The sequence below is a fragment of the Xenopus tropicalis genome, chromosome 5 (genome assembly GCF_000004195.4).
Source record: "Xenopus tropicalis strain Nigerian chromosome 5, UCB_Xtro_10.0, whole genome shotgun sequence".
Classification (NCBI taxonomy): domain Eukaryota; kingdom Metazoa; phylum Chordata; class Amphibia; order Anura; family Pipidae; genus Xenopus; species Xenopus tropicalis.
This window is the reverse complement of record NC_030681.2, coordinates 106,056,225-106,080,769: the sequence shown is the minus strand read 5'-3', so window position 1 is coordinate 106,080,769 and position 24,545 is coordinate 106,056,225. Positions and strand designations below refer to the sequence as shown.

The following is a 24,545-nucleotide window of genomic DNA, read 5'->3' as shown; positions in this document are numbered from 1 at the left end:
GCTTTCTGTTTAAAAGAATTGTTGCAGGTCTCTGCTCTCTGTTTTATAATATAGAGACCTGTGGCAGACTCTGTGAATACAGCACTGCATGCAGCCCTGCATTCATGAGGGGCAGGAGGCATGTAGGATTTGTTTTTTTATCTGCCATGAGGTGCCGAGTGTAAAGGTGGCCATACGCGCACCGATAATACGAGGTTTCGTACGATATTCGGTGCGTGTATGGTATGTCGGCGAGTCGACCGATATCGCAGGAACCTGCTGATATCGGCCGACTCGCCGATCGGACCAGTTGGAAAATTTTGATCGGGCGCCATAGAAGGCGCCTGATCAAAATCTCCCTTCAGAGCTGAATCGGCAGAAGGAGGTAGAAATCCTATTGTTTCTACCTCCTTACCTGCCGATTCAGCCCTGAATGGTGTGTGGCACATCTGACGATGGTCGCACGAAACATCGTCAGATCGCCACGTGTATGGCCACCTTAAGCAACATGGGACACGCTCTTGCCTTGAGTACTACTACTACTACTACAGGTATGGGATCCGTTATCCAGAAACCCATTATCCACGGGAAGGCTATCTCCCATAGACTCATTAATTCTAATTTTTTTAAGTTATTTCATGTTTCCCTGTAGTAATAAAACAGTATATCAAAATAATAAAGGTGCCTGGAACTCAAAAGTAAAAATGGGCAAAAATAGTGGTATGAGTGGTATGGTATAGTGGTATGAGACAAAACTCCCCCTGGTGACTAAAGGAGGGTAAAACTACTGAACACAATATTGGGCTCAAACACTACTCATGATAAGTAAATAATATTGTACATTTTTTTTCAATCCATTAAAGAACAACAAACAGACCCCTTACATGCAATGCCTAGGTGTAGGTGTAGTGGTGTTTGAGCCTAATATTGTGTTCAGTAATAATAAAACAGTGCTTTGTACTTGATCCCAACTAAAATATAATAAATCCTTTTTGAAAGCAAAATAATCCTATTGGACTTAATGTTTAAATGATTTTTTAGTAGACTTAAGGTGTGGAGATTCGAATTACAGAAAGATCCCTTATCCAGAAAACCCAAGGTCCTGGGCATTCTGGTTAAAAGGTCCCATACCTGTACTACTATTTGTACAGGAATGGAATCCATTATCCTGAAAGCTCTGAATTACAGGAAGACCATCTCCCATATTAATCATATAGTTCACATTAAAAAAGAAATATTCCCTTTTCTCTATAATAACAAAACAGCACCTTGTACTTGGTACTTGGTGACAAAACAATCCTGTTGGGTTTAATATTTACATGTTTTTAGTAGACTTAAGGTGTGGGGATTCAAATTACAGAAAGACCTCTTATCCAGAATGCTTGGGACCTGGGGTTTTCCAGATAAAGGGGTCTTACTGTAATTTGGATCTCTATACCTTCAGTCTGATAACAAATAATTTAAACATGATTAAAATTGAGTCTATGGGAGATAGTCTTTCTGTAATTTAGAACTTTCTGGATAACAGATTTCATACCTGTAGTAGTAATGATAAAATACAAATAAAAATAAGAATGTCCTTTAAGCCAGGTATGTTTAATAATGAAAGCATATATATAATCCATGGTTTTCCCTGTGCTCTGTATAGTGCTGAGCTGTGGCACAGAGGGATACAATTTCCCAGCAGGCTGTAATCCCTCTAAACGGTTTATGTTTAGTTGTGGCAGTCACACTTCCCCTCTCGCACCTACATATAACATATACCAGCTGCCAGGCTTGGATGGCAATCTGTGACTTCTGGCAATTGCCAGTAGAGATGTAGCGAACTGTTCGCCGGCAAACTAATTCGCGCGAACATCGGGTGTTCGCGTTCGCGCTCGCGCAAATTCGCGGACTTTTGCCGATGTTCGGCACTTTGGGTTCGCCGCGTTTTTTTTGGCGCCGCGTTTTTTCGCCTTGGTTTTTCTGCCGCCTTTTTTCGCCTATGCATATATATAGGAATAGCTTGCGGGTTTTTTTTGGCTTTATTTTTTGGCGTTTTTTTTTTGCGTTTTTTTTACAAAGTATTTTTCAGAGAAATTTTTGCTTGATCCCCCTCCTGCATGCCACTGTCCAGGTCGTGGCACCCTTTAAACAACTTTAAAATCAGTTTTCTGGCCAGAAATGGCTTTTCTAGGTTTTAAAGTTCGCCTTCCCATTGAAGTCTATGGGGTTCCCAAAGTTCGCGAATATTCGCGAGTTTTGCCGAAAGTCCGCGAACGGGTCAGCGAACGAGGGGCTTCTGTAAGATGCCATAGACACTCACTATTTATTGGGCTGTTTGGGCCTCTGTGTACTTGAGATTCCTATTTTGAAGCCCCTGATATATGCTATATATGAAAGTTCAGCCCAGAACTCAGGCATGAGGAACAGTTTATTTCCCAAGGGGAACATGCTCTCTTGTGGAGCCGGTACAACACGTTCCATTGATGAGGAAACCGAATATAGGTCTGTGCAGCCTTGCGGCGCTTCTCACATTTCGTCCACTAGAGGGCACTGGCAGATTTCTAACAAACCCAGTGGGGGGATTAGATGGTCTGACAAATCTATCATTTAGTATCTTCGTGGCTATAATCCAAAATGTCGTTGCTAATAACTGGTAATGTCCCTGCTCTGATCTGATTCAGCTTTCTGCGCAGCAAATAAGTCGCACAGTCAGTATGGAGATGGGCTGGGTGGGCAGCAGCTCGGGGTCCTAGTGCTGCCGGCGCTGTAGCTGGGACGCTGGCAGGGTGTCTTCCCCGGTATCATTCCTTCCCCTGTATCATTCCTTCCCCGGTATGAGATCTTCCCGGTGTGATATCTTCCCTCAAAGCCGGTGCGTGAGGATGGACAGACGGACACTGGAGGGGGCAGTGATAAGGTAAGGGAGCCATAATGGGCACAGTCTCTGCTGAGGAATTCAGTAAGTGCCATTTACACGTTGATCTGATGTGAATATATAGAATGGGAGAGGGTAGATGCCTGGCCTATCCGGAGAATGACAGGACTTATTACACAGTAAATGACCTACAGTGAATATTTACACAAAAGCTGATCATTGTGAATTTATGCTAGAATTTTGTGCTGTATGGCTCAACTAGAAAAGGAATGGGTGATCTCCATCTCTCCTGGTGTTGCAGAACTACACGTTACTTCCAACATCTGGATGTTTCAAGGTGCTGAGCCAAGATCTAGGGGGTATATTTATCATGCTGTGTAAAAAGTGGAGTAAAAGATCACAGGTGATGTTGCTCATAGCAGCCAATCAGATGCTTTGTATTGATTTTCTAACTGTTGGAATCTAATTACTGATTGGATGCCTTGGGCAACATTACTGGTAATGTCTAGTATAAATAAATTTAAAGCAACTGGACTTGTTTGGTAATCATTGAAGACGTTTCACTACTCATCCGAGCAGCTTCTTCAGTTCAGTTGAACTGAAGAAGCTGCTCGGATGAGTAGTGAAACGTCTTCAATGATTACCAAACAAGTCCAGTTGCTTTAAATTTATTTATACTAGATATACCATGACCTGGATGAATGAAAATCTTCATAGACATTACTGGTAATGATTCACTACACTTTTTAAACAGCATGATAAATATACTCCTAGAGTCACCAGAACCAACCACTCCAACCAACTGGGCCGGGGCTAATAATGTTATTGGCTGATGCAGTAGAACTCTGGGGGTGGGTATATACAGTGGTGTGAAAAACTATTTGCCCCCTTCCTGATTTCTTATTCTTTTGCATGTTTGTCACACAAAATGTTTCTGATCATCAAACACATTTAACTATTAGTCAAAGATAACACAAGTAAACACAAAATGCAGTTTTTAAATGAGGGTTTTTATTATTTAGGGAGAAAAAAAATCCAAACCTACATGGCCCTGTGTGAAAAAGTAATTGCCCCCTGAACCTAATAACTGGTTGGGCCACCCTTAGCAGCAATAACTGCAATCAAGCGTTTGCGATAACTTGCAACGAGTCTTTTACAGCGCTCTGGAGGAATTTTGGCCCACTCATCTTTGCAGAATTGTTGTAATTCAGCTTTATTTGAGGGTTTTCTAGCATGAACCGCCTTTTTAAGGTCATGCCACAACATCTCAATAGGATTCAGGTCAGGACTTTGACTAGGCCACTCCAAAGTCTTCATTTTGTTTTTCTTCAGCCATTCGGAGGTGGATTTGCTGGTGTGTTTTGGGTCATTGTCCTGCTGCAGCACCCAAGATCGCTTCAGCTTGAGTTGACGAACAGATGGCCGGACATTCTCCTACAGGATTTTTTGGTAGACAGTAGAATTCATGGTTCCATCTATCACAGCAAGCCTTCCAGGTCCTGAAGCAGCAAAACAACCCCAGACCATCACACTACCACCACCATATTTTACTGTTGGTATGATGTTCTTTTTCTGAAATGCTGTGTTACTTTTACGCCAGATGTAACGGGACACGCACCTTCCAAAAAGTTCAACTTTTGTCTCGTCGGTCCACAAGATATTGATCTTGGCAATCATTGAGATGTTTTTTAGCAAAATTGAGACGAGCCATAATGTTCTTTTTGCTTAAAAGTGGTTTGCGCCTTGGAAATCTGCCATGCAGGCCGTTTTTGCCCAGTCTCTTTCTTATGGTGGAGTCGTGAACACTGACCTTAATTGAGGCAAGTGAGGCCTGCAGTTCTTTAGATGTTGTCCTGGGGTCTTTTGTGGCCTCTCGGATGAGTTGTCTCTGCGCTCTTGGGGTAATTTTGGTCGGCCGGCCACTCCTGGGAAGGTTCACCACTGTTCCATGTTTTTGCCATTTGTGGATAATGGCTCTCACTGTGGTTCGCTGGAGTCCCAAAGCTTTAGAAATGGCTTTATAACCTTTACCAGACTGATAGATCTCAATTACTTTTGTTCTCATTTGTTCCTGAATTTCTTTGGATCTTGGCATGATGTCTAGCTTTTGAGGTGCTTTTGGTCTACTTCTCTGTGTCAGGTAGCTCCTATTTAAGTGATTTCTTGATTGAAACAGGTGTGGCAGTAATCAGGCCTGGGGGTGACTACAGAAATTGATATTGAAATTGAAAATTGAAATTGATAAACCACAGTTAAGTTATTTTTTAACAAGGGGGGCAATCACTTTTTCACACAGGGCCATGTAGATTTGGAGTTTTTTTTCTCCCTTAATAATGTAAACCTTCATTTAAAAACTGCATTTTGTGTTCAATTATGTTATCTTTGACTAATAGTTAACAGTTTTTGATGAGCAGAAACATTTAAGTGTGACAAACATGCAAAAGAATAAGAAATCAGGAAGGGGGCAAATAGTTTTTCACACCACTGTAACATCCCTAGTGCAAGTGCCATAAGCTGTAAGTGAAGGCAGTGCTAATGTCTGCAAAAAGATACATAGTTAGGCCTTGCAGTGACTCAAACATTCTCCATAAATAATACCCTGAGTGGACAATTTGCTCCTTGTGCATTAAGGTGGTATCCATGAGAGAGTCATCAACTCCACTAATAGTGTTGTAAACACCGTGTGTATTTATGGCAGAAAGCAGAGATTATCAGGCTTTTTTAACTTACCGGTAAGCATGCCTTCAGTGTGTATTTTTTAGTGACGGTCACCCAAGGCCAAATCATTGATGTAGGTAAAATAAAAGTGTCACAAGCTGGCTTTCTGTCTAAACTGACTTCTCAAGTTGCCCTCCATCCTATTGTAGAGATGTAGTTCCCCAATTGGTAACAACTGTCTTAAAGGGGCCCTAAAACAGCATCAACAACCCCCACACACCATCCTCTCAGCCCCTGGACCACATTGTTTTTTTTTTGTTTTTTTTTGGATTTTCACATGACAATTGCCCAAGCCTGTAGGCCCCACTCACTTAGAATGCAGGGGGTAAGGTTGCTTCCCTCATTCCCATATACAGTGCATGAAAGTAACTGAGCCTATATATTATTAGCTGTACTGCCAAAAAATGTATTGAGGAACAAGGATTCATGTCCAGGAAATAGGGTCCCAGGAAGTGGCACAATTTTTAAAACTGTGTCAGAATCCCTTTAACGTATTTTTTTTAATCCATTTGTCAAGTTCAGAATCTTTTACCCTAATATATGAGTTTGGATTTGGGTGTTTCCAGCTGGGGATCCGATGGCTGCATTTGTGTCTTTTCCGTATTGAGTTTGAGAAATAACAGCGCACAATATAAATGTAACACAATAACCCCTACAGGTAGCTAATTTATTTTATCTGAAGTGGGTGATTGGGGATGTTGGGGTCAAAAATTGGGTGATTGTTGAGAAAAATATGGGTGAATTGATATGTCTACTGTATGTCATCCCCCCCCCCCCCCATCACTTATTAGTTTCTAGAGCAGTGGTGACTTGGCATGTGAGAAATTTAACCACTTTACACTTGAAAACACAAATAGGCACATAAATACAAACACACACATAAATGTGCAATCTCATGCATATGCACACATAACAACACAGTACTAAGCAATCTAACACATCTAGCTCACTTCAAAGGCATTTAGGGAATGTGCCATCATAACACCTCAAGGCAGATCATTCCATAGCTTCACTTCCCACATGATGAGGAACCTTCTGTGTTGCTTCAGGTAAAAGTGCTTCAAGTCTAAGTGCAAGGGCACACTAAACAAAACATTTTTGTTTTGTTTTTCTAAATACAAACAGTACTTTTTTAACTCTAGCAGACGGACACTACCTAGTGCACAATAGTCAAATCAACCCTTTTAAATAGTGGCACCAGAGTAGCAAATCAGTTCTTGGTACCATACCAGACATGTGAGAATACTTTTTGCCTCTTTCATACTTACCGTCTGCAGATATATATATATACTAAAGCCACAGGGGATGTGCTGCTTTTTAAAAAAGTCGGATAAATTCCATGTAGTTTCAAGTTAATTTCTCTTTCCTTAAGTCTCAATAATTCATGATAAAGGTCGTTGTTCAAAGCTAAAGGTGTAATCTCATCTGCTGTCTCTGAGAATAGTAAATCAGCAGCTTCTGCGTCTGAGAATAGGTAGCTCTACAGGGCAACATCAATTACATCTTTATCCACAGATGTAGCCATACCACATGTACTTCAGGGAATAGTCAAAAGTCTTTAAATTGTAGTGAAAAAACATTGATGCAAAAAAAAAAAAAAAAAAAACACAAAACACAAAGTCCAAAGCTGCCTGGGTACAGTCATAAAATCTCATCTAGTAAAAATTCTTCCAAGAACAGGAACTGCTTCACACAGGACTTAAGAAACAGGAAATGTATTTTATTGAAGAGATGAACATTTTGTGTTTCTTAAGTTCTGTGTGAAGCTTCTCCTGTTCTTGGAAGAATTTCTACTAGATGAGATTTTAGGACTGCACCCAGGCACCCTTGGACTTTATTATTCGTGAGTGCTGACTTCGTGTTTTCTATACTTCTATATTTGTTGCGGCACCCGTGTTTCGGTCCTGCTAATAGGAGCTTTTTTAAGACATCCCAAACACACCAGGATCCCACTACCTAAAAAGCTACTTGGTTATGTAAATTGACATCCAACCAACTATTAAAGTGTGTATTTGCTATTTATTAAGGTGTGTCTTTGGAGTCACACGATTTCATTTTGATATAGTCAATGGACATGCTGATTAAAAAGTGGTATAAAAATCTTGCTTGTTGATTCAGGAAGTAAAAATGACTGCCCCATTGGTATGAATAACCTGCTGTGTGAAATGCACCTGAATCATGCATCTTGGCACACTGTGTGGCTGGGAGGGATAGTCACATTGCGCCCATTGCCCAGAATTGTATTGTTAAGTTTCTCACTGCGCAAATCAGTAGAAAGCAGCATGAGGTGAGTGCACATATACATTGGTTAATAGATAATTGTACATTCAATGTTTGTAAGTGATATGGAAGCAAATGTAATCTCTGTATATTGTTTCTGGTAAAATGAGCTTATACTGTACGTGTTTGTTATAGCCACAAGATAATGTACAGTATGCATCACTACAGTAATAGAGCTATTTAGAACCCAAGATGGCCTTTGTTTCTAGCTGTATGAGTGTTGGAAAATTTTGCACTGGATTCTGTTAAGACAAAGTAGATTCACACTTTTAAATAATAATTATTAACAGATTATTATTATAGATTTTTAATGTGACTCCATTTTAACACTATTGCTCTTTCAAGCTTCGATTAACTATTGTACAGTTATGGGATGTATTATTCAGAATGCTTGGGATATGGGGTTTTATGGATAAGGGATCTTTTCATAATTTGGATCTCCATACTTTAAGTTTACTAAAAATTATTTGAACATTAAATAAACCCAATGGGATTGTTTTGACTCCAATAAGGATTAATTATATCTTAGTTGGGATTAAGTACAAGGTAATGTTTTATTATTACAGCGAAAAAGGAAATCAATGTAAAAAATGTAATAAATTATATTTTACATGGTGTGATATCATATTTTGCACAAACAGGGCCATGTCAGCATGGATTCTAGAATAACACAATATAATTTTACGTTGGTTGGGAATAGGTTTTATAAGATGTGGAATAATAATTGCCTCTCTGTTTGTCTGCAACTTATTGCTTTGCAAGATTAATTTGGGTTTATTACTAGCTGGCTTACATAGCATATAGTTGCCTTAGAGCCAAACACCAAGGGAGATTTTGTAGGACGGTGTCGGACTGATCAACCAACCAACATTTTTTTCTCATTCATATACATTGACTGACGGATGGAGATGCAGGAACAAAACACACTGACTTGCATTACAGCTGTGGGGATCAGATTTTGTAGTGTCCTACAAAATTCCGTGTTGTTACATGAGAAGATATTGTGGGTCAGTTAAAGTCTCTTGTGTAGTTTAGCCTTAAGGTGGCCATACACGTTCTCTCCCTAACGACCAATTTTAGAGCGATCAGACAAATCCAACAAATTATCGTGAGGTTATCGGGCACCATACGAAATCTAGTGATTTTTTTTTTTTATCCAGTGTCAGTCAGAAAATCGATGGGCAGGTTTGATAAATTTTCTTCATTTGCAATAAAATGTGCCCATTTTCCAATCGTTTGCAGGACCAAATAGGTAGTTTTCCTAGCTTCAACTATACGATATCGCTTGAAATGGTTGTTTTTGTTGGTGGACAAATCATTCTTTTCAACAAGCTTGGTCCTATGATAACGAAAAGATCTTTTAAAAATCTTAACTTGTATTGCCAGTTTATAATATATATAGAATACTGGCTATGTTCCTTCTGATGTGGCAGAATGTTTGTTTTACCCCTATCTCTAATCAATAGAATATCTTGACCTTTGGACCATGTTTGTAGCATGTTTTTTATGCACAATAATCAGATAATCTGGTATTTTTATTAAATTTGTATAATATATAATATATTTCACATTGATGCACTTGATGTGTTACTATGAATTTGATATTATATGTGATTCCATAGGGAATGGACTCTTTTTAAAATGTTTTCTCACCTTTAAAACAATGGTGCTCATTTATAAACACTGGGCAAATTTGCACCTGGGCAGTTACCCATAGCAACCAGAATTTTCCAACCAGCTGCAGATAGAACGCGGAGTACATTACCGCGTGTTTTGAGTTAAAAATATTGCTACTCCTCTATCTATTTATTGAATTATTTATTTATTTCACCTATTTATTGGTTGTGAGCGCTGCTGAGACAATAATAACGCTCATATTGATTTTCTATTTATAATACTAGAAATTGAATTGATGTCCGTGATTTGGACCGGATAATTGAATTCTTAAAAACAGAACTTCCAATGAATTAGTTAATAGGTGGTATGCATAATATATAGCCACGATTGGCCCCAACTCCCATTTAATGAATTTGCGAATCTCTGCACTGAAGCACTTAATGTATATACTGCATACAATGTACATAGTCCATCCACTAATGAATTAATCGCCTTCCTTACCACTCTACTCTGCTCTGAAATTAATTAGCCAATTGGAACGCTATTAATTGTTCCTGTTTTGATTTTTGTTTTTATGAGTGGTAATTGATACTTATTTTAAACTATAAATTTCAATAAAATTTTGGATTTTAAGGCATAACACCCAAAAAAATCTCCTTGCTTTGTATAGCTATGAAGGGTGGGAAACACCCGGGGTGTGCCTGATACAGACATTAAGGCTAATGCCACACGAGGCATAGGGCTGAAATTTTCAGACTTTGCATTCTCTCGCGTTTTCATGCGTATATCGGCTACATGTGCCTGCACCAGAGTGTATCCCATTCATTCGGGTGCAGGCACAAGTAGCAGGCGTAGGGCTGAAAAATCAGCCCTACGCCACGTGTGGCATCAGCCTAAGATTCAAATAACACACCCTTTCTTTTGTTCTCTTTTGTTTAGGTTGTATCCATCTGTGCTGTAACTGTATTATATAAACACTTTTTTGAAGATAATTTAAAAAAAACCCTTTTTGCACATACCATTGTGTGTTAAATGTACTGGTGTGCATTGGGCATTTTGAAACTAGTCTTGCTAGTCAGACAACATTCATATAATACTGGCAGGGCACCTACAATTTAAGAATGAGGATACTGCTGGGCCTGGTGATATTAATTGCCTTTAGAAAATAAAGAAAGCTATTTCTATGTAGGTTTCAGGTGCAACAAATTCTTGTTTACTCTAGAGCTGACATAGACACAAAACTATCTTGAAATTACTTTTAGGGAATACACAACATATTCTGTCAGAAGGATTGGCCAGTCCTTACCAGGATGGCAATCACTTTAAAGGGCCAGCTAATAAAGCCCACATTATGGTCAGGGGAAACAATAATCTCCAAGTCACACACATGCACATAATGAGCGAGCGGGAGTCTCGCTCATTATGCACATGTGCACTAAATAACATGGTGAGGAAGCAATTTAGGGTGATAGGTGCCCTTTAAGTATATATATCTTTGTACCACACAAGTTGATTGTAGTTTCCCAGGTATTAACTGTAACTGCCACTATGCTCAGCTGCCTAGAGCAATATATTGGAGGCCAGTCACTGTATACTGTAAATGTGTAGAAATGTGAATACTAGAGATAGACATATACATTACATATATACACAATATCCCTATATATATATATATATATATATATATATATATATATATATATATATATATATATACTCTGAGCATAATGGTACAAGAAGGTAAAGTTGTCAACATGAAGCTACTTTAGAACAGTCAAACTGTCAGCTTCCTTTACCAAACCTACAAAGTTCCACTACTGTTATACCTGACTTTATATTTTCAAAGACAATTCATTACTTTCCTAATGTTTTTAGGCTTTACAGAAACGTACATCTGTGCACTTAAATCACTGCTCAAAGGTGCCTGGAAATGGATGCAAAAGTGTTGTGGGGAGCGCTAGGCCTCTTACGGATAGTATGGTGCCTACTTCCACAGAAGGGATATATCCATCCAGATGAATTCTTCCAGTCCCCAGAGATCATGGCTGGTATGTGGGTCTCTGTTTTTTATAAAACATAACTGTAATCTCAGTACTCCTTTACAGCTTTGTCCAGACTTCATTATCTAATAGTAGATGACTGACGTGTGTGCTGAAGGTGGTGTAGCATAGTATTGATAATATCCCTGGAGTTTAATATGTTGCAAAACATGATGTGTGCAGTAGAAATGAAAAAGATCCAACTGGTGTTCAATCGATAAGTGTAGTAATAATATTCCTAATATCCCAAGAAAGAAAAAATAGACGTATAAAGAAAAGAACAAGATTCATTGTGTATTCAATTGACCAGTGACTGGAAAAAATAGAATCCACTTAAGTTTTTCTGGGGTATGACATGTTAAGGATCATATTATATATATTTTATTTCTTATTGTCACCTGCACTGCCACTCACTCAGAGACCAGCTTTTTATTTTTTTACTGCACACTTTATTTTTAACTCAAGTAATGATAATATCGCTAGCATATAATGTACGTACTGCACTGGTATAGAGGATTTCCCTGGAGAAAAACACATTTACATTGTCTGTAGTTGATTCATTACTCTCTCTTGTATCCTGAACTGAGCAACCAAACCCCTAATGAGTTTTCATTTGTAATTTTTGATTTTGTATACATGTGACTAGTCAGTTATAGATCTGCATAAAATTACTTATCACTTTGTCTTTCAAAGGTGATTTCTTAGATTTGGAGACCAATCGCCCTTGGGAATTCCTTCCTACTTTCCCCTGCAGAACTATACTCATACCTCTGCTAACATCTGGCGCAGCATTCTGGATTATTGGAGTATTACTGCCCATGGGTGCTGAAAGGGCACTCAGCCACAGCTATACTCTTTTAGTGCTTCCAAGGGTCTTTATAACCATTCTATCCTTCCTGCTGGATTACAGTATCTATCATATAGCACCTGCCTGGGGATCAGACCGCTGGAAAGCAATGATCCTTCTTTCTGCCTCTTACGTCACTCTAGTTTTCTATACAAGGACAACCAGCAATGCAGTAGAAGGTATCTTGTTTGCTTCGATTCTGCTTCTCACATCACCCAGCAGCCATGGCAGTCCCAGCCACTGCAAAGGCAAATCAAGGCTTCTAATTGGGATTGTTCTGGCTGCTGGGCTCTTTAACAGGCCCACGTTTCTTGGTTTTGCATTTATGCCAGTTTTTTTCTGGGCTGGAAAGCATTCAAACTGCCAGTTCTCTTTCAGAACAGCACTCTCCAACATCTTACATCTATTGCCTAGCTTTGTTATTACTGCAAGCATCTTTATAGCTGCAGACACATTGTATTACAGAGGGTACCACCCATATTCTTTATATGGTACTCAGGCCTTCTCCAAGCACATACTAGAAAATATAGTGTTAACTCCGCTTAACTTTCTCCGTTATAACCTTAGCCCAGATAATCTTGCCCAGCATGGAACTCATCCTCCCGTGACACACTTGGTAGTGAATGGGGTCATGCTTTTTGGTTTTCTTCATGTGTCAGCTGTGTATTTTGGTTATAAAATAATAAAATGGTTTATATATACATCACTATATAGAAATAAGTCTAAACATGATGACTGTAATAAGTCATTAACTAAACAGACAATATCATTGTTCACATTTTACTTTGTTCCTCTCTTACTGCTGTCATTATTTAACCACCAAGAACCTCGCTTCCTGATCCCCTTGCTGCTGCCATTAGTTTTATTAAGTACCCAGTATGGCCGAAGCACAGGCATGACATGTGGTATTGTCTTGTTTAATATCTTAGGGTCCTTCTTCTTTGGAAGTCTACACCAAGCTGGGCTAGTTCCCAGTTTAGCACACATGCAGCAAATGTTACAGTCTGATTACCCAACTAATAACGCTACAGCCCATTATACTATACTTTTCACCCATACCTATATGCCTCCTAAACATTTGCTCTACTTACCTAATGGACAAAACTTGGTGAGTATTATTGACCTTGCTGGGTTTGATAAAGACCAACTGTGCCCCAAACTGAATGAGATTAAGAGAGATCTCTTACACAGAAATATACAATTTGCAGGTCAGATGAAGCATAATTTTTTAGTAGTGTTCCCTGGTACCATTGCACCAGTACTGGATAACTGTCAGTTAGCTTTCAAAAACCAGACTTTGTTTTTCCCTCACTTGTCAATGGAAGATCCACCTCCATTGTCAGATTTGTTCAGCGGTAATCTGACTACCCAGTTAGCATTGCATCTGATTGAGGTGAATCTCAACATGTACAAGGCATGAGATCTACAAAAGTATGTATAGTGGTCAAACAGCACTTTTTAGTATCTCAGTATTTATATTTTTTTATTTTACATGCTTTCATGTATTATACTGATGTTATAAATCTTTGGTAAAGGTCGGATACTGGAACCTTTTAGTTATGTTATTTTTTTACTGCAAAAAAATTGTAACTTGATGGAAAGCCAAATGACGGTGATCAGTCACTCAGTGGGAACTAGTATTATACTTACACATGGACATTCAGTATCTGTCATCTAGTTCTTTTGCTTCAAAAGTTTGGGCACTCCTGGTCAAATTCTGTGTTTAGTTTATTTTGTAAGTGTAATATTCAATATCAGAGTTGCTCCTGGACTTATGAGCCATATAAGGGGTTAACAGTGATTCTGGGCTCAGGAAGGAGGGAGTGTAACAGCCACAGAGATTGCTATCCTGTCATAAAATGCTCTTTCAAGTCTATCTCCTGAATGGGGTATGTAAATCAGCCACACCCGTCATGGACAAAAGAGGAGACCCACAGGCCCGCACCAAAACAGCAATAAACAAAGGTGGTGTCCAGGAAGGAAAAGCATGGGAAAGAACAACAACAAATGGATGCCCAGCAGGAACAAAAGGCAAACTAAAGGCTTCAGACCCTGGGAATGAGGGTCAGGAATGGAAATCACTACCTATACAACACTGCCACCTACAGGACACTTCTACTACCATTATTTGGTCAACAGTGACATCTACAGGACACTACTAACTTGGAGGTTACTATGGATCATCATATGACATCGACTTGATTGGCTGGGACTTCTCTAGGGTGTGACTACCCTTTGACAGGGGTGGAGTTTTGGATTTGAATGCATCGGATTTTGTATATAAGATGGCTCACAGAGAGGTCAAAATATAGTTAGAGACTTAGACCTAGACTTACATCTTAGACTTAAGGTGCCCATACACTATAAGATCCGCTCGCTTGGTGATCTTCACCCGATATCCCCACCTATGGGTGGGCGATATCGGGTAGCAAGAAACTTAAAAAAAAATAATCCGATCGTTTGGCCCTGGGGCCAAACGATCGGATTACATTTGTGGTTATGGGGCAGTCGGTTCGGGGACCACATCAACGAGCCGATGCGGTCCCCGATCTGACTGGATTTTCTAACCTGGCCGATCGAGATCTGGCCAATTTCAGGCCAGATATCGGTCGGCCAGGCTGCTCTGTTCTGCCCATACACGGGCCGATTAGCTGCCGAACCGGTCCAAGGGACCGATATCGGCAGCTATAGTCGGCCCGTGTATGGGGACCTTTAGGTAGGCTTAGGTACAGGTATATCCTTTATACATTGCATCTGTACTTGAAACTCTGTTATTTTGTTATTATTTTGTTTTATTTTACTTTACTTAAATAGTCAATTGACTTCTGGCTTAAAAGCTTCTTAATAGCAAGTTAGTAAAGGGACCCTGGTCAGCAGATCCAACAGTAAGTGAAAAGAAGGGCCAGCTACTCCAGGAATTCTTTGGTTATGTGGAACGTTATGTGGAAATGTTAATGCACATATACAGTTTAGTTCGCTGATCCCACTGATTCTTGCAGTAGTTGTTTCCTATTTTTTAACTTACAAGTTAAAATGTTTGCATTCAGCTGTATCTCCAGTGACTGGCATGTATAACAAAAAGACAATGAGGAAAGTCCCGTTAAATGATTAAAGTGGCTGTTCAACTTCCAAACACTTTTTAAAGGAGAAGTTAGCTTTTATATGAAAATCCCTCAAACTCTAAACAGCCCCCAGAATAACATACCTTTCTCTTTCTCCCTGCATTTATTTTTATGTGGTTTCTAAATAACAAACTGAAAACTCCAGCTCATTCCAAGTACTTCCTAGTCTAGAGCAACGCTCCATCCTCTTTTCTGAGTTCTCCTTCTCCTTTTGACTGTAAAGGCGGTCAAACAGCTGTCTACTGTGCAGGCCTGTTGCCTCTGCTCCAATGGAAATCAACAAGGCATGCACAGTTGGCACCTCTTTGACAGAGGAGAGCTCAGAACAGAAAAAGGTAGTGAAGCTTCTTGCTAGAGTAGGAAGTAACTGAGCTGCTTGTGCAGTAGAAACAAAGACTCAATGCAAGTAAAAAAGGTGTTATTCTGGGCACTGTCTAGAATGGCTTTGGGTGCTCGCACATCATGAAGCTTTCAGGAGCCTAAGGTTTCTCTGCCTGCGTTTATTTACAGGCTGAGAATCTGCCGCATGTGTTAAACATTTTAGAAGAACAGGCAAATCTAAAGAAAAGCAATTTTAGATTCAGAGTTGGGCAATTTGCAGCTGATTTGAAGAATTAGAGCAAAACTATACTGGCACTGCTTGCAACTTGCATAGCTGGATCTACAGAGCTTCACCTCTGAAATAGAATTGACTTATAAATTGTTTCACAGACGACCTCCTGCCAATTACGAGAAAAGGCAGTGTGACAATTCTCTACTTTGCAAGATTCCCACAGATGGAAAACATCAGTGCCCACAGCTGCCCTGTGACAACTGACAGTCAGGGGAGGTTGCAGTATGTTGCCTTTAACAACTGCTGGATTTAGTCTTTTATTCCAGTCCCTTTGTTTAGTTTGAATATCCACACAATTGGTGTGTATCAGCTCTCCTGCACCTTCAGCATGCAATATATGTCGAACTTGGCCAACCTTTTTCCAACCTGTATTACTGTCTCCTTTTAGTAACACTGGCTGCAGATTGTTTTAAGGGATTTAAATATTTTGTTTATTCCATTTCATGGCTTTATGCACTTACATTTATATTTTTACCTACAGGAAAAGCACAAAATGTTCATTTTTTTAATAGTATTGAATTGTATTAAGTAAAAAAAATGGTCATGAACCTATTTTAAAAAAAAAAAAAAAAAAAAAAAAAAAAAAAAAAAGCTTCTTTCTTGTCAACATGGCCACAGACATCAGACCTAGATAGCCCCTTATATAGTAGCAGTGCAGAGAGGAGGCTTATTATTATTTATAAAGCATCATCAATTTATGCAGCACTTTACTGCAGTTCAGTGAAACTAAAGATGGCATGGGGAAAATAAAGAAATATTAATACATAAAAAAAGCTAGTGTTTCATATTATATTGATTGAATGGGAGGATGGTTGCTGTTCTTGGGTATGTCATTTTACAGTCAACAACTAAAGATGTATTTAAATCTGTTTGTCATGTGACAAGTTACATGGGTAAGCACCAGTTCTAACAAGGCACCAGTTAAAAGGGTATCGTTTACAGGTTTTTTTTATCATCTAAAACACCAAATCCCATTACATTATTGGCCAGATTCACTAAGCAACAGAAAAAATTACAGTTATCCTTTCTCTCTAAGATTAATTGCGAACTCTCACTTGGGGAGGAAATTGCTTTATTAAGGGTATCTCCACAATTCACGAAGCTAAAAAATTATGTTTTAATGGGTGATGACATGCAGGAAATCACATCCCCCGTGAACAAGTGTCCAAAAATCCCTTGTCATTATGAACTGCAGGACTCGCTACAGGTAAAACATGTAGATCATGTAATCATGCAGAATTGCAGGTGTCCATGTTGCATTATTATGCAGCACCAATTTCTGCAGTTTCCAATGTCAAAGTAATTTCTGACATTTTCAACCTCAGGAGAGGTGATTTTCAGTGAGGGACAAAGCACAATGTGTACAATCACCTTAAAAGAAAAAGCAAAGGGTTAATCATTGGGGAGGGGAGTGATAATTGCTAATCTCAGACCCTGGACTGCTGTTCCAGGGTACTATTCTAGTGAGCACCACCCCACTAATCTTCATTTTGCCTATTGTTTTACTCTATATGTTTGTTATATTTTGAGCTAAACAGGGGGATTGAAGCTACTCCATGTTGGTCTTTATGAGGCAGATTATTAGATTACCAGTGTATGTATGCATGCATATTATATATATATATATATATATATATATATATATATATATATATATATATATATAAAAAAAACCTTCATTTTCCATTTGTTGTGACTGTTATGCAGGGGGATTATTTGTGCACTGCTAATCAAATCCTTCTTTCTGCTCCCAGTTATTTTTTATATATCCTTGAGAAAGGTCCGAGTAAGGACCAAAACGTCGGAACTTTGTGCAGTGTGCTCACAATAAAGAAGTTGAATTTTAATTAGGGTGTGCCAGTCTTAAAAAAGAAAAGAAATATATATATATATATATATAAAATAATTAGGTCATGGACTGCAGTACTATACAACACTAAACAAAAGTCATGCTATTGCAGCAATGTATGCCCGTCTCCCTATTCTGACTTCAGAATAACCCTGCTTACATACACTGTTGCTCTACCAAATATACTAAGCTCTGTTAACTCCCCAAGCATTGTGCTTACAGTATTAGACTTATTATTCCTACCAAAAGAAATCCTGTTGCCTACATACACAACTATTGTTTCCTCCAGTGCTTTACTCAGCTGGTATAAAGAATTGAAAATTCAGGATATTCCCAAGTGTCTAGGGGTAAGGTTCATTATATTGTGGAACCCAATAATGACAACCAGATTAACCAGGTTGTTAATAATGAAGCTACTCCTGGAAAAACAGATAACTGACATGCGTGTTATTGGGCATTCTACATCCAGCGGGACCCCAGGGCTTTCCCCATTTACAAGCAAAGTACAAATTATGAACCATCTACTTTCTCAGGGTAAAATAAAAAAAAGAGCAAAATCAATGCTTTTAAACACAAATGTATACATTTATTTTGAAATCTTCTCTAAAAGGCACCTTGTCACAAGCTGACAAATTCTAGCTCATTTACCCACACAGGGCAGTAGTAGTTATGAAATCCAATCAAATGTTTGTTTTCAAACTTCAGTTTGCAGCTAACAGTTACCCACTGACTGGTTGCTATGGGTAACTACGCCCAGTGATGGAACTGATGTGGGAGGCCCTGGATATTGCTGTAGTGCCAGGGCAAGGTAACCAGCTGCCTCCGTGTGTAAGTGGGCAGTGTGTGCGGCTACAGTTTATCATTATTTCCCTTCTCCCCTTTTGATCTGTTTCTTGGCATCCTGCAGCCCAGTCCGGAACTCCCTGAGGAAAGTGTCCTTAATGCGCTCCGCCTTGCGGCCCATCTCCCACATGTCCCGGGGGGGCCCAGCCCTGCTCGTCTCCTGTCGGATCTGTCGCACAGTGTCGGAGCGCAGGATTCTCTGGGCCGCGTCCTTGCCGCTCAGCTGAGCCTTGGTGACAGCGAAGGCAGTGATTTGCGCTGCTCTCCGTATGGGCCGGGACTCGGAGAGTTTCTCTATCAGTTGGGGGTTATTGAGCAGAGTAAAGAGCAGTCTCCTCAGAACCATTGTGCTAATTCAGTTTCGCTCTCACAAACACCAATGTCGCTTAATTCACTATTGAGCCATACTGCCGCTCTGTAAGATCCGCCACCTACGGCAAAACGTACAAATGCTAAACTGGGCAGAGGTGCAAATGAATTATATCGCTGCGCCCCACCATGTATAAAAAGCAGTCCCGGCTATCGGCTACACTCGCTCCATACTCACTCACTGCTCGATAGACTGCACTTGTGCGCCGCTCTCCGCCAATCCCAATTCTCACGGTCACCTGCCTGACCTCACTATAGTTTCCGGTTCACCCGGATACAATATTACACTGCTGCTCTGTGATTGGTCCTTGTGCGGCTTAATGGGCGCCACTTGGAGAAGATTAGTGAGGAGACTGTAGCTTCTGTAAGGAAGAACCGACATGGCTCTGGGTGCCCTAAAGAGCGACTCGTACGTGGAGCTGAGTCAGTATCGGGACCAGCACTTCCGGGTGAGCTGCCGGCGGCACCTACCTGTTTGGGTTGGGCGGGCTGTGCCTGTTAGTAGTGCTGTAGGCAGTGGGGGCACGCATTCTGCTCAGAACCAGCCTCCTTTGTCTCACTGGCCGGGATACGAGCTACAGTACCAGCGGGATCTGTGTGTTGTTCTGTTGCTTCATTCTCCCCTACTGCAATAATCCCTACTTGAGAACTCTATTGCCGGTTTCTAATCCTGTATCATGTAACACTGGGGGCTCACACTCAGTTCTGGACTGGGATTCAAAATAGGCCCTGGCATTTTAAGTTCAAAGAGACCCAAACAGCCCTCACCAGCCCCTCTGGTATTTGCCAGAACCCACAGATTGCCAGTCCGGCCTGTTCATAATAACTCATTATGGGCATCTCTCATATACCCTATGAGCTCCTGCTTTCCCATGCTGGTGTGTGCTTCTCTCTTAAGGTCCCCATACACGGGCCGATAGAAGCTGCCGATATTGGTCCCTTGGACCGACTTGGCAGCTTATCTGCCCGTGTAGGGGCAGAAACGAGGGGCCTGGCCGACCGATATCTGGCCTGAAATTGACCAGATATCGATCGGCCAGGTTAGAAAATCCAGTCGGATTGGGGGCCGCATCGGCTCGTTGATGTGGCCCCCGAACCGACTGCCCCATGGCCGCAACTGTAATCCGATCGTTTGGCCCCAGGGCAAAACAATCGGATTATTTTTTTTTAAAGCTACTTGCTACCCGATATCGCCCACCTGTAGGTGGGGATATCGGGTGAAGATCCGCTCGCTTGGCGACATCGCCAAGCGAGCGGATCTTATAGTGTATGGGCACCTTTTAGTTTCTGTCATCTAATTGGGTATGTGTCACACACTTCCAGAGGAACCAGAAGGTAGTTTGTCTGAACGTATTAATGTACTTACCTGCTTTGAGGTATCTGCAATAGCATTGGCTTGAATGACCTGCCAGCATGGAGTGACTTGATGTGGCAGTCAGGCTTAAACTGACATTATTGCATTATAGAAGTTAACCCAGGTTAAGCAGGCAATTATTACAAAACAATCTGTGTTGATAAATGCATTGAATAATTAATTGTATGAGAACTAGATGATTTTAATGATTGTGGCAGGGCTGCCTCTAAAGACTGTGAAAGTTTATTTTTTTTTAATAAGAAAATAAGGATGCAGTTTGTCTTCCAAATAATCACTAATTATGTTGATTTGTTTATATTACAGGGAAACCGGTCTGATCAGGAGTGTCTGCTAAAGCACAGTTGCACCTTGTATGTAGGAAACCTGTCATTTTATACAACAGAGGAACAAATCCATGAACTGTTCAGCAAGAGCGGCGATGTTAAAAAAATTGTTATGGGGCTCGATAAGATTAAGAAAACAGCCTGTGGATTCTGTTTTGTAGAGTATCCTTTTTATATATTTTTTTTTTTCAATCCTTTTTTTTTTTTTTTTTGCCCACTTTTGAGGAGGACCGGGTATATATAAATGTAGCCCACCCCTAGGTGTGGCTTGGATACTAGCAATACGACTATGTTGATACCCCAAAGATTTCCCACTGTATACCAACACAAGTAAAAAGTAAACCTGTATTTATTATACAAGACGGGGCGGAAATAAATTGGTAGTTAATGCAGAAAATAGAAACAGAAGGCAATAACAAAATGTAGTGAAATGCAATATAAATCGTTTAAATTCACACAGGAATTTAAATTTTACAAGGTAAATAGACACCTAATATGTGATGTATGGGTGTTTGGGAGCTCCCCTTTAGTCCTAAAAGCCAGCAATGTTGGGGCCCTTAACTTCCAGGATGTCTAAGCTATGTTTTATAGCTTTAAATGCAGATCTCACTTCCAAATTCTCATTATTAAACTAGTGTCTTCGATGGGCTGGATTGCAGTCTGTGTCTGGGAAATCGCTGTTCACTCTTTTAGCACACACACCCCTTGGACTTTAATGGTAATCTCCAGCAGATCCCCACAGTAATTTCCCTTAAATGCACTTCCTTCCAGTCCCCACCAGTTATTTTTTACACTTTTCTTTCTGTAGAACAGGGCTGTCTAACTGGCAGCCAGTGCCCCCCCTCCCTTTGTAAGAATGTTATCAGTACTGAGATTAACTGGCTCACTGCATCATTCACACCTCATGTTCAGGCTGTAATCCCCCTGTATTGTTTAAACATTTAGTCCCCTATACTGTTTACCCCTTTTAGGGTTTGCATTGTTTACCCCTGCATTGTTCACACTCAAACTGTAAATGCACACATTGTTCACCTGTTCACACCTCAGTATGAGCATTGTGTCACTGTATGTGTCTGGGTGTGCCATACTCTGCCTGTGTGTGCCATACTCTGCCTGCCATATGGGAGGTGAACCTGGCAGGGGCTTGTTCTGGGAGTTTGTTAGCAGTTGGAAATAGTCATTATATGGTCCCTAAGGTGTGTAATTATGTGCTGGGGTTTGCTGTGCTATCTACAGGGGAGTAGAAGCCATATAGATTTAAGGGTATGTCTTGATATAATATAATTCTTTCACATATGAATGAAGTGTGATATACCTACACCAACCATTTGGGTTTTTGCTGTGCTACCACCATTAATGTGGGCATGGTCTTAAAAGCTCTTGTGATAACATGGGTGTGGTTTGAAGTGGGTTCAGTTTAAAAAAGGGGAGTGGTCAAAACTTGGCTTCTAATATCGACCCTGTACCATGTAGGCCAGAAAAATTCCGGCCCTCGGTACAATAGAAGTTGGACAGCACTGCTGTAGAAGATCTCCTTTTTTACTGCTTCATCTGCAGAGAATAGCCTTCTGGGAAGAAAAAAAGGCAAAGTGACAAAATGAGAGCAAATGGGAATGATGGGTAAAGCCTATAAGAATAAAACTGAATTAGTTTTAAGAGAAAATGGATCATCAAGGAGATGTAAGATTGAATAGCAAAGCATTGGAAAAGGTGCAGGTAGTTTAGGACATGAACAGCAAAAAATGATGAGATGGGTAGGGGGTGGTATTGGAGATCAAGGATAATCTTAGATCAGAAAAAAGTGCCAACAAGATAGGAGGAGACAGGGGAAAGAAGTGCTGTAGTTTGTATGTGCCAGAAACGTGTTTTTTCCAGTTTTCCTTATCATCATTATCAGATACTATACAAGAACAGATGCAGAACAAGCAATGAGGTTTATCAATGGTACACGGCTAGATGATCGAATAATCCGAACAGACTGGGATGCAGGATTTAAGGAAGGGAGACAGTATGGACGTGGGAAATCGGGTGGTCAGGTAACATACAATATGGGTGTGGTTTTGTTATGTATGTATGTTTTTTTGTTTCTCGTTTTTAATACAACTTATCTTTTTCATTAAAGGTCAGAGATGAGTACCGCCAAGATTATGATGCAGGAAGAGGAGGCTATGGTAAAATTGTTCAGTCGATATGAAGCACAACACTGTTAGTGTCCATGTGTATCTGCTGCCCTTAACCTCCAAAGCTGTTTTTACTCAACATTTACTTCCAGAGCTTAATTGGACTGTACATTGGGAGTATCAAACTGTGTTCTAAAGTTCCTTCAATCAACTGTATATATGTATGCATTGCTGGACATTTTTTTTTTATTTTAAACAATAAAACTCAAATGGGTCTATTTGTGACTTTTTTCGCCTGTTAACTGATCATTGGCACAACATTTGAACAGTATAATCTGATTAAGGGTGTCTTTAAAGGGCAGGTGCCTGACAATGGCAAAATATCCACCTTTGAGGAAGTGTGGCGTAACCACACGAAACGCGTTGAGCCATCTCATATCAATTGTATGTGATGATGCCGTCTACATGTTGGCTCATGTTAACTAGGTAGGAAAACAAAATGGCTATGAAACAAAATTGTCACTGTAATCATAAATAAAATGCTTCTTCCCTTCCTCACAATCTGGCCGTTCTGTCAGTTTTATGGTAGTGATTAATAAAGCCTTTATTCAACTGCCTACATCACAGCTGGACTTTGAACCTTTAAAAGGTTTACTGAAGCAAGTTATTTACATAAGAAATCACAACATGCAAAATCAACATCAAAGCATTTTTGAAATGTAATTTCAGGAGCATTGGATAAGGAAAATGCCCAGCACTAATTAGAGGTTGTTTATAGCAAAACAAGTATTTTAAGGGGAAACTTTGAGCTGATTCTAAATGTAAATGATTGGTCATGATCTCAATGGAAAGGGTACAGTGGTGCTTGAAAGTTAGTATTGCTACATAAATATGACTGAAAAGTAGATCATGTTTGGCTCAAGTCCTAAATAATGAGAACCAAATTAAACAATTAAATCAGAAACGCAGTTCTTGTTCATTTATTTATTGAGGAAATTGATCTAAAATAACACGTTTTATGTAGGAAAAGTATGTGGCTCTTCACTATCCAGGTCTGATCTGAACACCACAGGTTTGTGCAAGTGTGTCATGGATCGAACTAAGGAAAGAAATACTGAAACTTTCAAGTACCGCTAACGCACTTAATTGCTGGTGCCGTATGTACAGGAAAATCAAGTGAGTTCCCAATGACCTGATACAGGTATGAAATCTGAGCCCCTGTGAATAAAAGGATCGTGGCTAAAGATGGATTAGTGCAACATGCCTGTCAACAGTAGAGTTAGATGTGTTTCTGGAAAACAAAGAATTACTGGGCTTGTATCTTTTCAGATACTGGAATATTTGTGTCGTCTTAAATGTATTATTATTACCCCCCCAACATTCCATGACACCAAGGTTCCATATGCATTAGACTCGCTGATTTTTATGTTGTGGCTTTTGTACTAAATGGATGTATAAAAATAACAAATTATGGTTTGATCATAAACAGGAAAAGCTTTACCCACTCCTACTGCCAGGGTTCTTAAGTGCAGCAGAGTGATTTATTTTAAATTATACTGGAGATTTTTCCACATCCTGTCCCAAGTGATCC

At 39.9% G+C, this 24,545-nt stretch overlaps 3 protein-coding genes across 5 annotated transcripts; 2 read left to right on the top strand and 1 right to left on the bottom strand.

The window, feature by feature from the left end:
- The first annotated feature begins 2,456 nt into the window (after window positions 1–2,456).
- On the top strand, window positions 2,457–14,384 carry pigz (phosphatidylinositol glycan anchor biosynthesis class Z). Of its 3 annotated transcripts, none has more exons than XM_002937841.5 (3): window positions 2,457–2,881; window positions 11,330–11,502; window positions 12,187–14,384. In XM_002937841.5, the coding sequence occupies exons 2-3, from the start codon at window positions 11,385–11,387 to the stop codon at window positions 13,758–13,760; spliced, it is 1,692 nt and encodes a 563-aa protein (XP_002937887.1). In that variant the 5' UTR covers window positions 2,457–2,881; window positions 11,330–11,384; the 3' UTR covers window positions 13,761–14,384. The 3 variants fall into 3 exon arrangements, with proteins under 3 accessions (XP_002937887.1, XP_031757978.1, XP_031757977.1); XM_031902118.1 differs by lacking the exon at window positions 2,457–2,881 and adding an exon at window positions 7,300–7,400; XM_031902117.1 differs by lacking the exon at window positions 2,457–2,881 and adding an exon at window positions 7,418–7,844.
- Window positions 14,385–18,485: 4,101 nt separating this feature from the next.
- Window positions 18,486–19,318, bottom strand: ncbp2as2 (NCBP2 antisense 2 (head to head)). The gene has a single exon (XM_018094027.2). It carries the CDS (start codon window positions 19,111–19,113, stop codon window positions 18,787–18,789), a length of 327 nt encoding a protein of 108 aa, XP_017949516.1. The 5' UTR covers window positions 19,114–19,318; the 3' UTR covers window positions 18,486–18,786.
- A 164-nt stretch (window positions 19,319–19,482) lies between these two features.
- On the top strand, window positions 19,483–23,232 carry ncbp2 (nuclear cap binding protein subunit 2). Its single transcript, NM_001006878.1, is given in 4 exon segments — window positions 19,483–19,585; window positions 20,815–20,996; window positions 22,732–22,870; window positions 22,957–23,232. Coding segments are annotated over 4 exon segments (462 nt in total). The 5' UTR covers window positions 19,483–19,516; the 3' UTR covers window positions 23,029–23,232.
- Window positions 23,233–24,545: the final 1,313 nt, after the last annotated feature.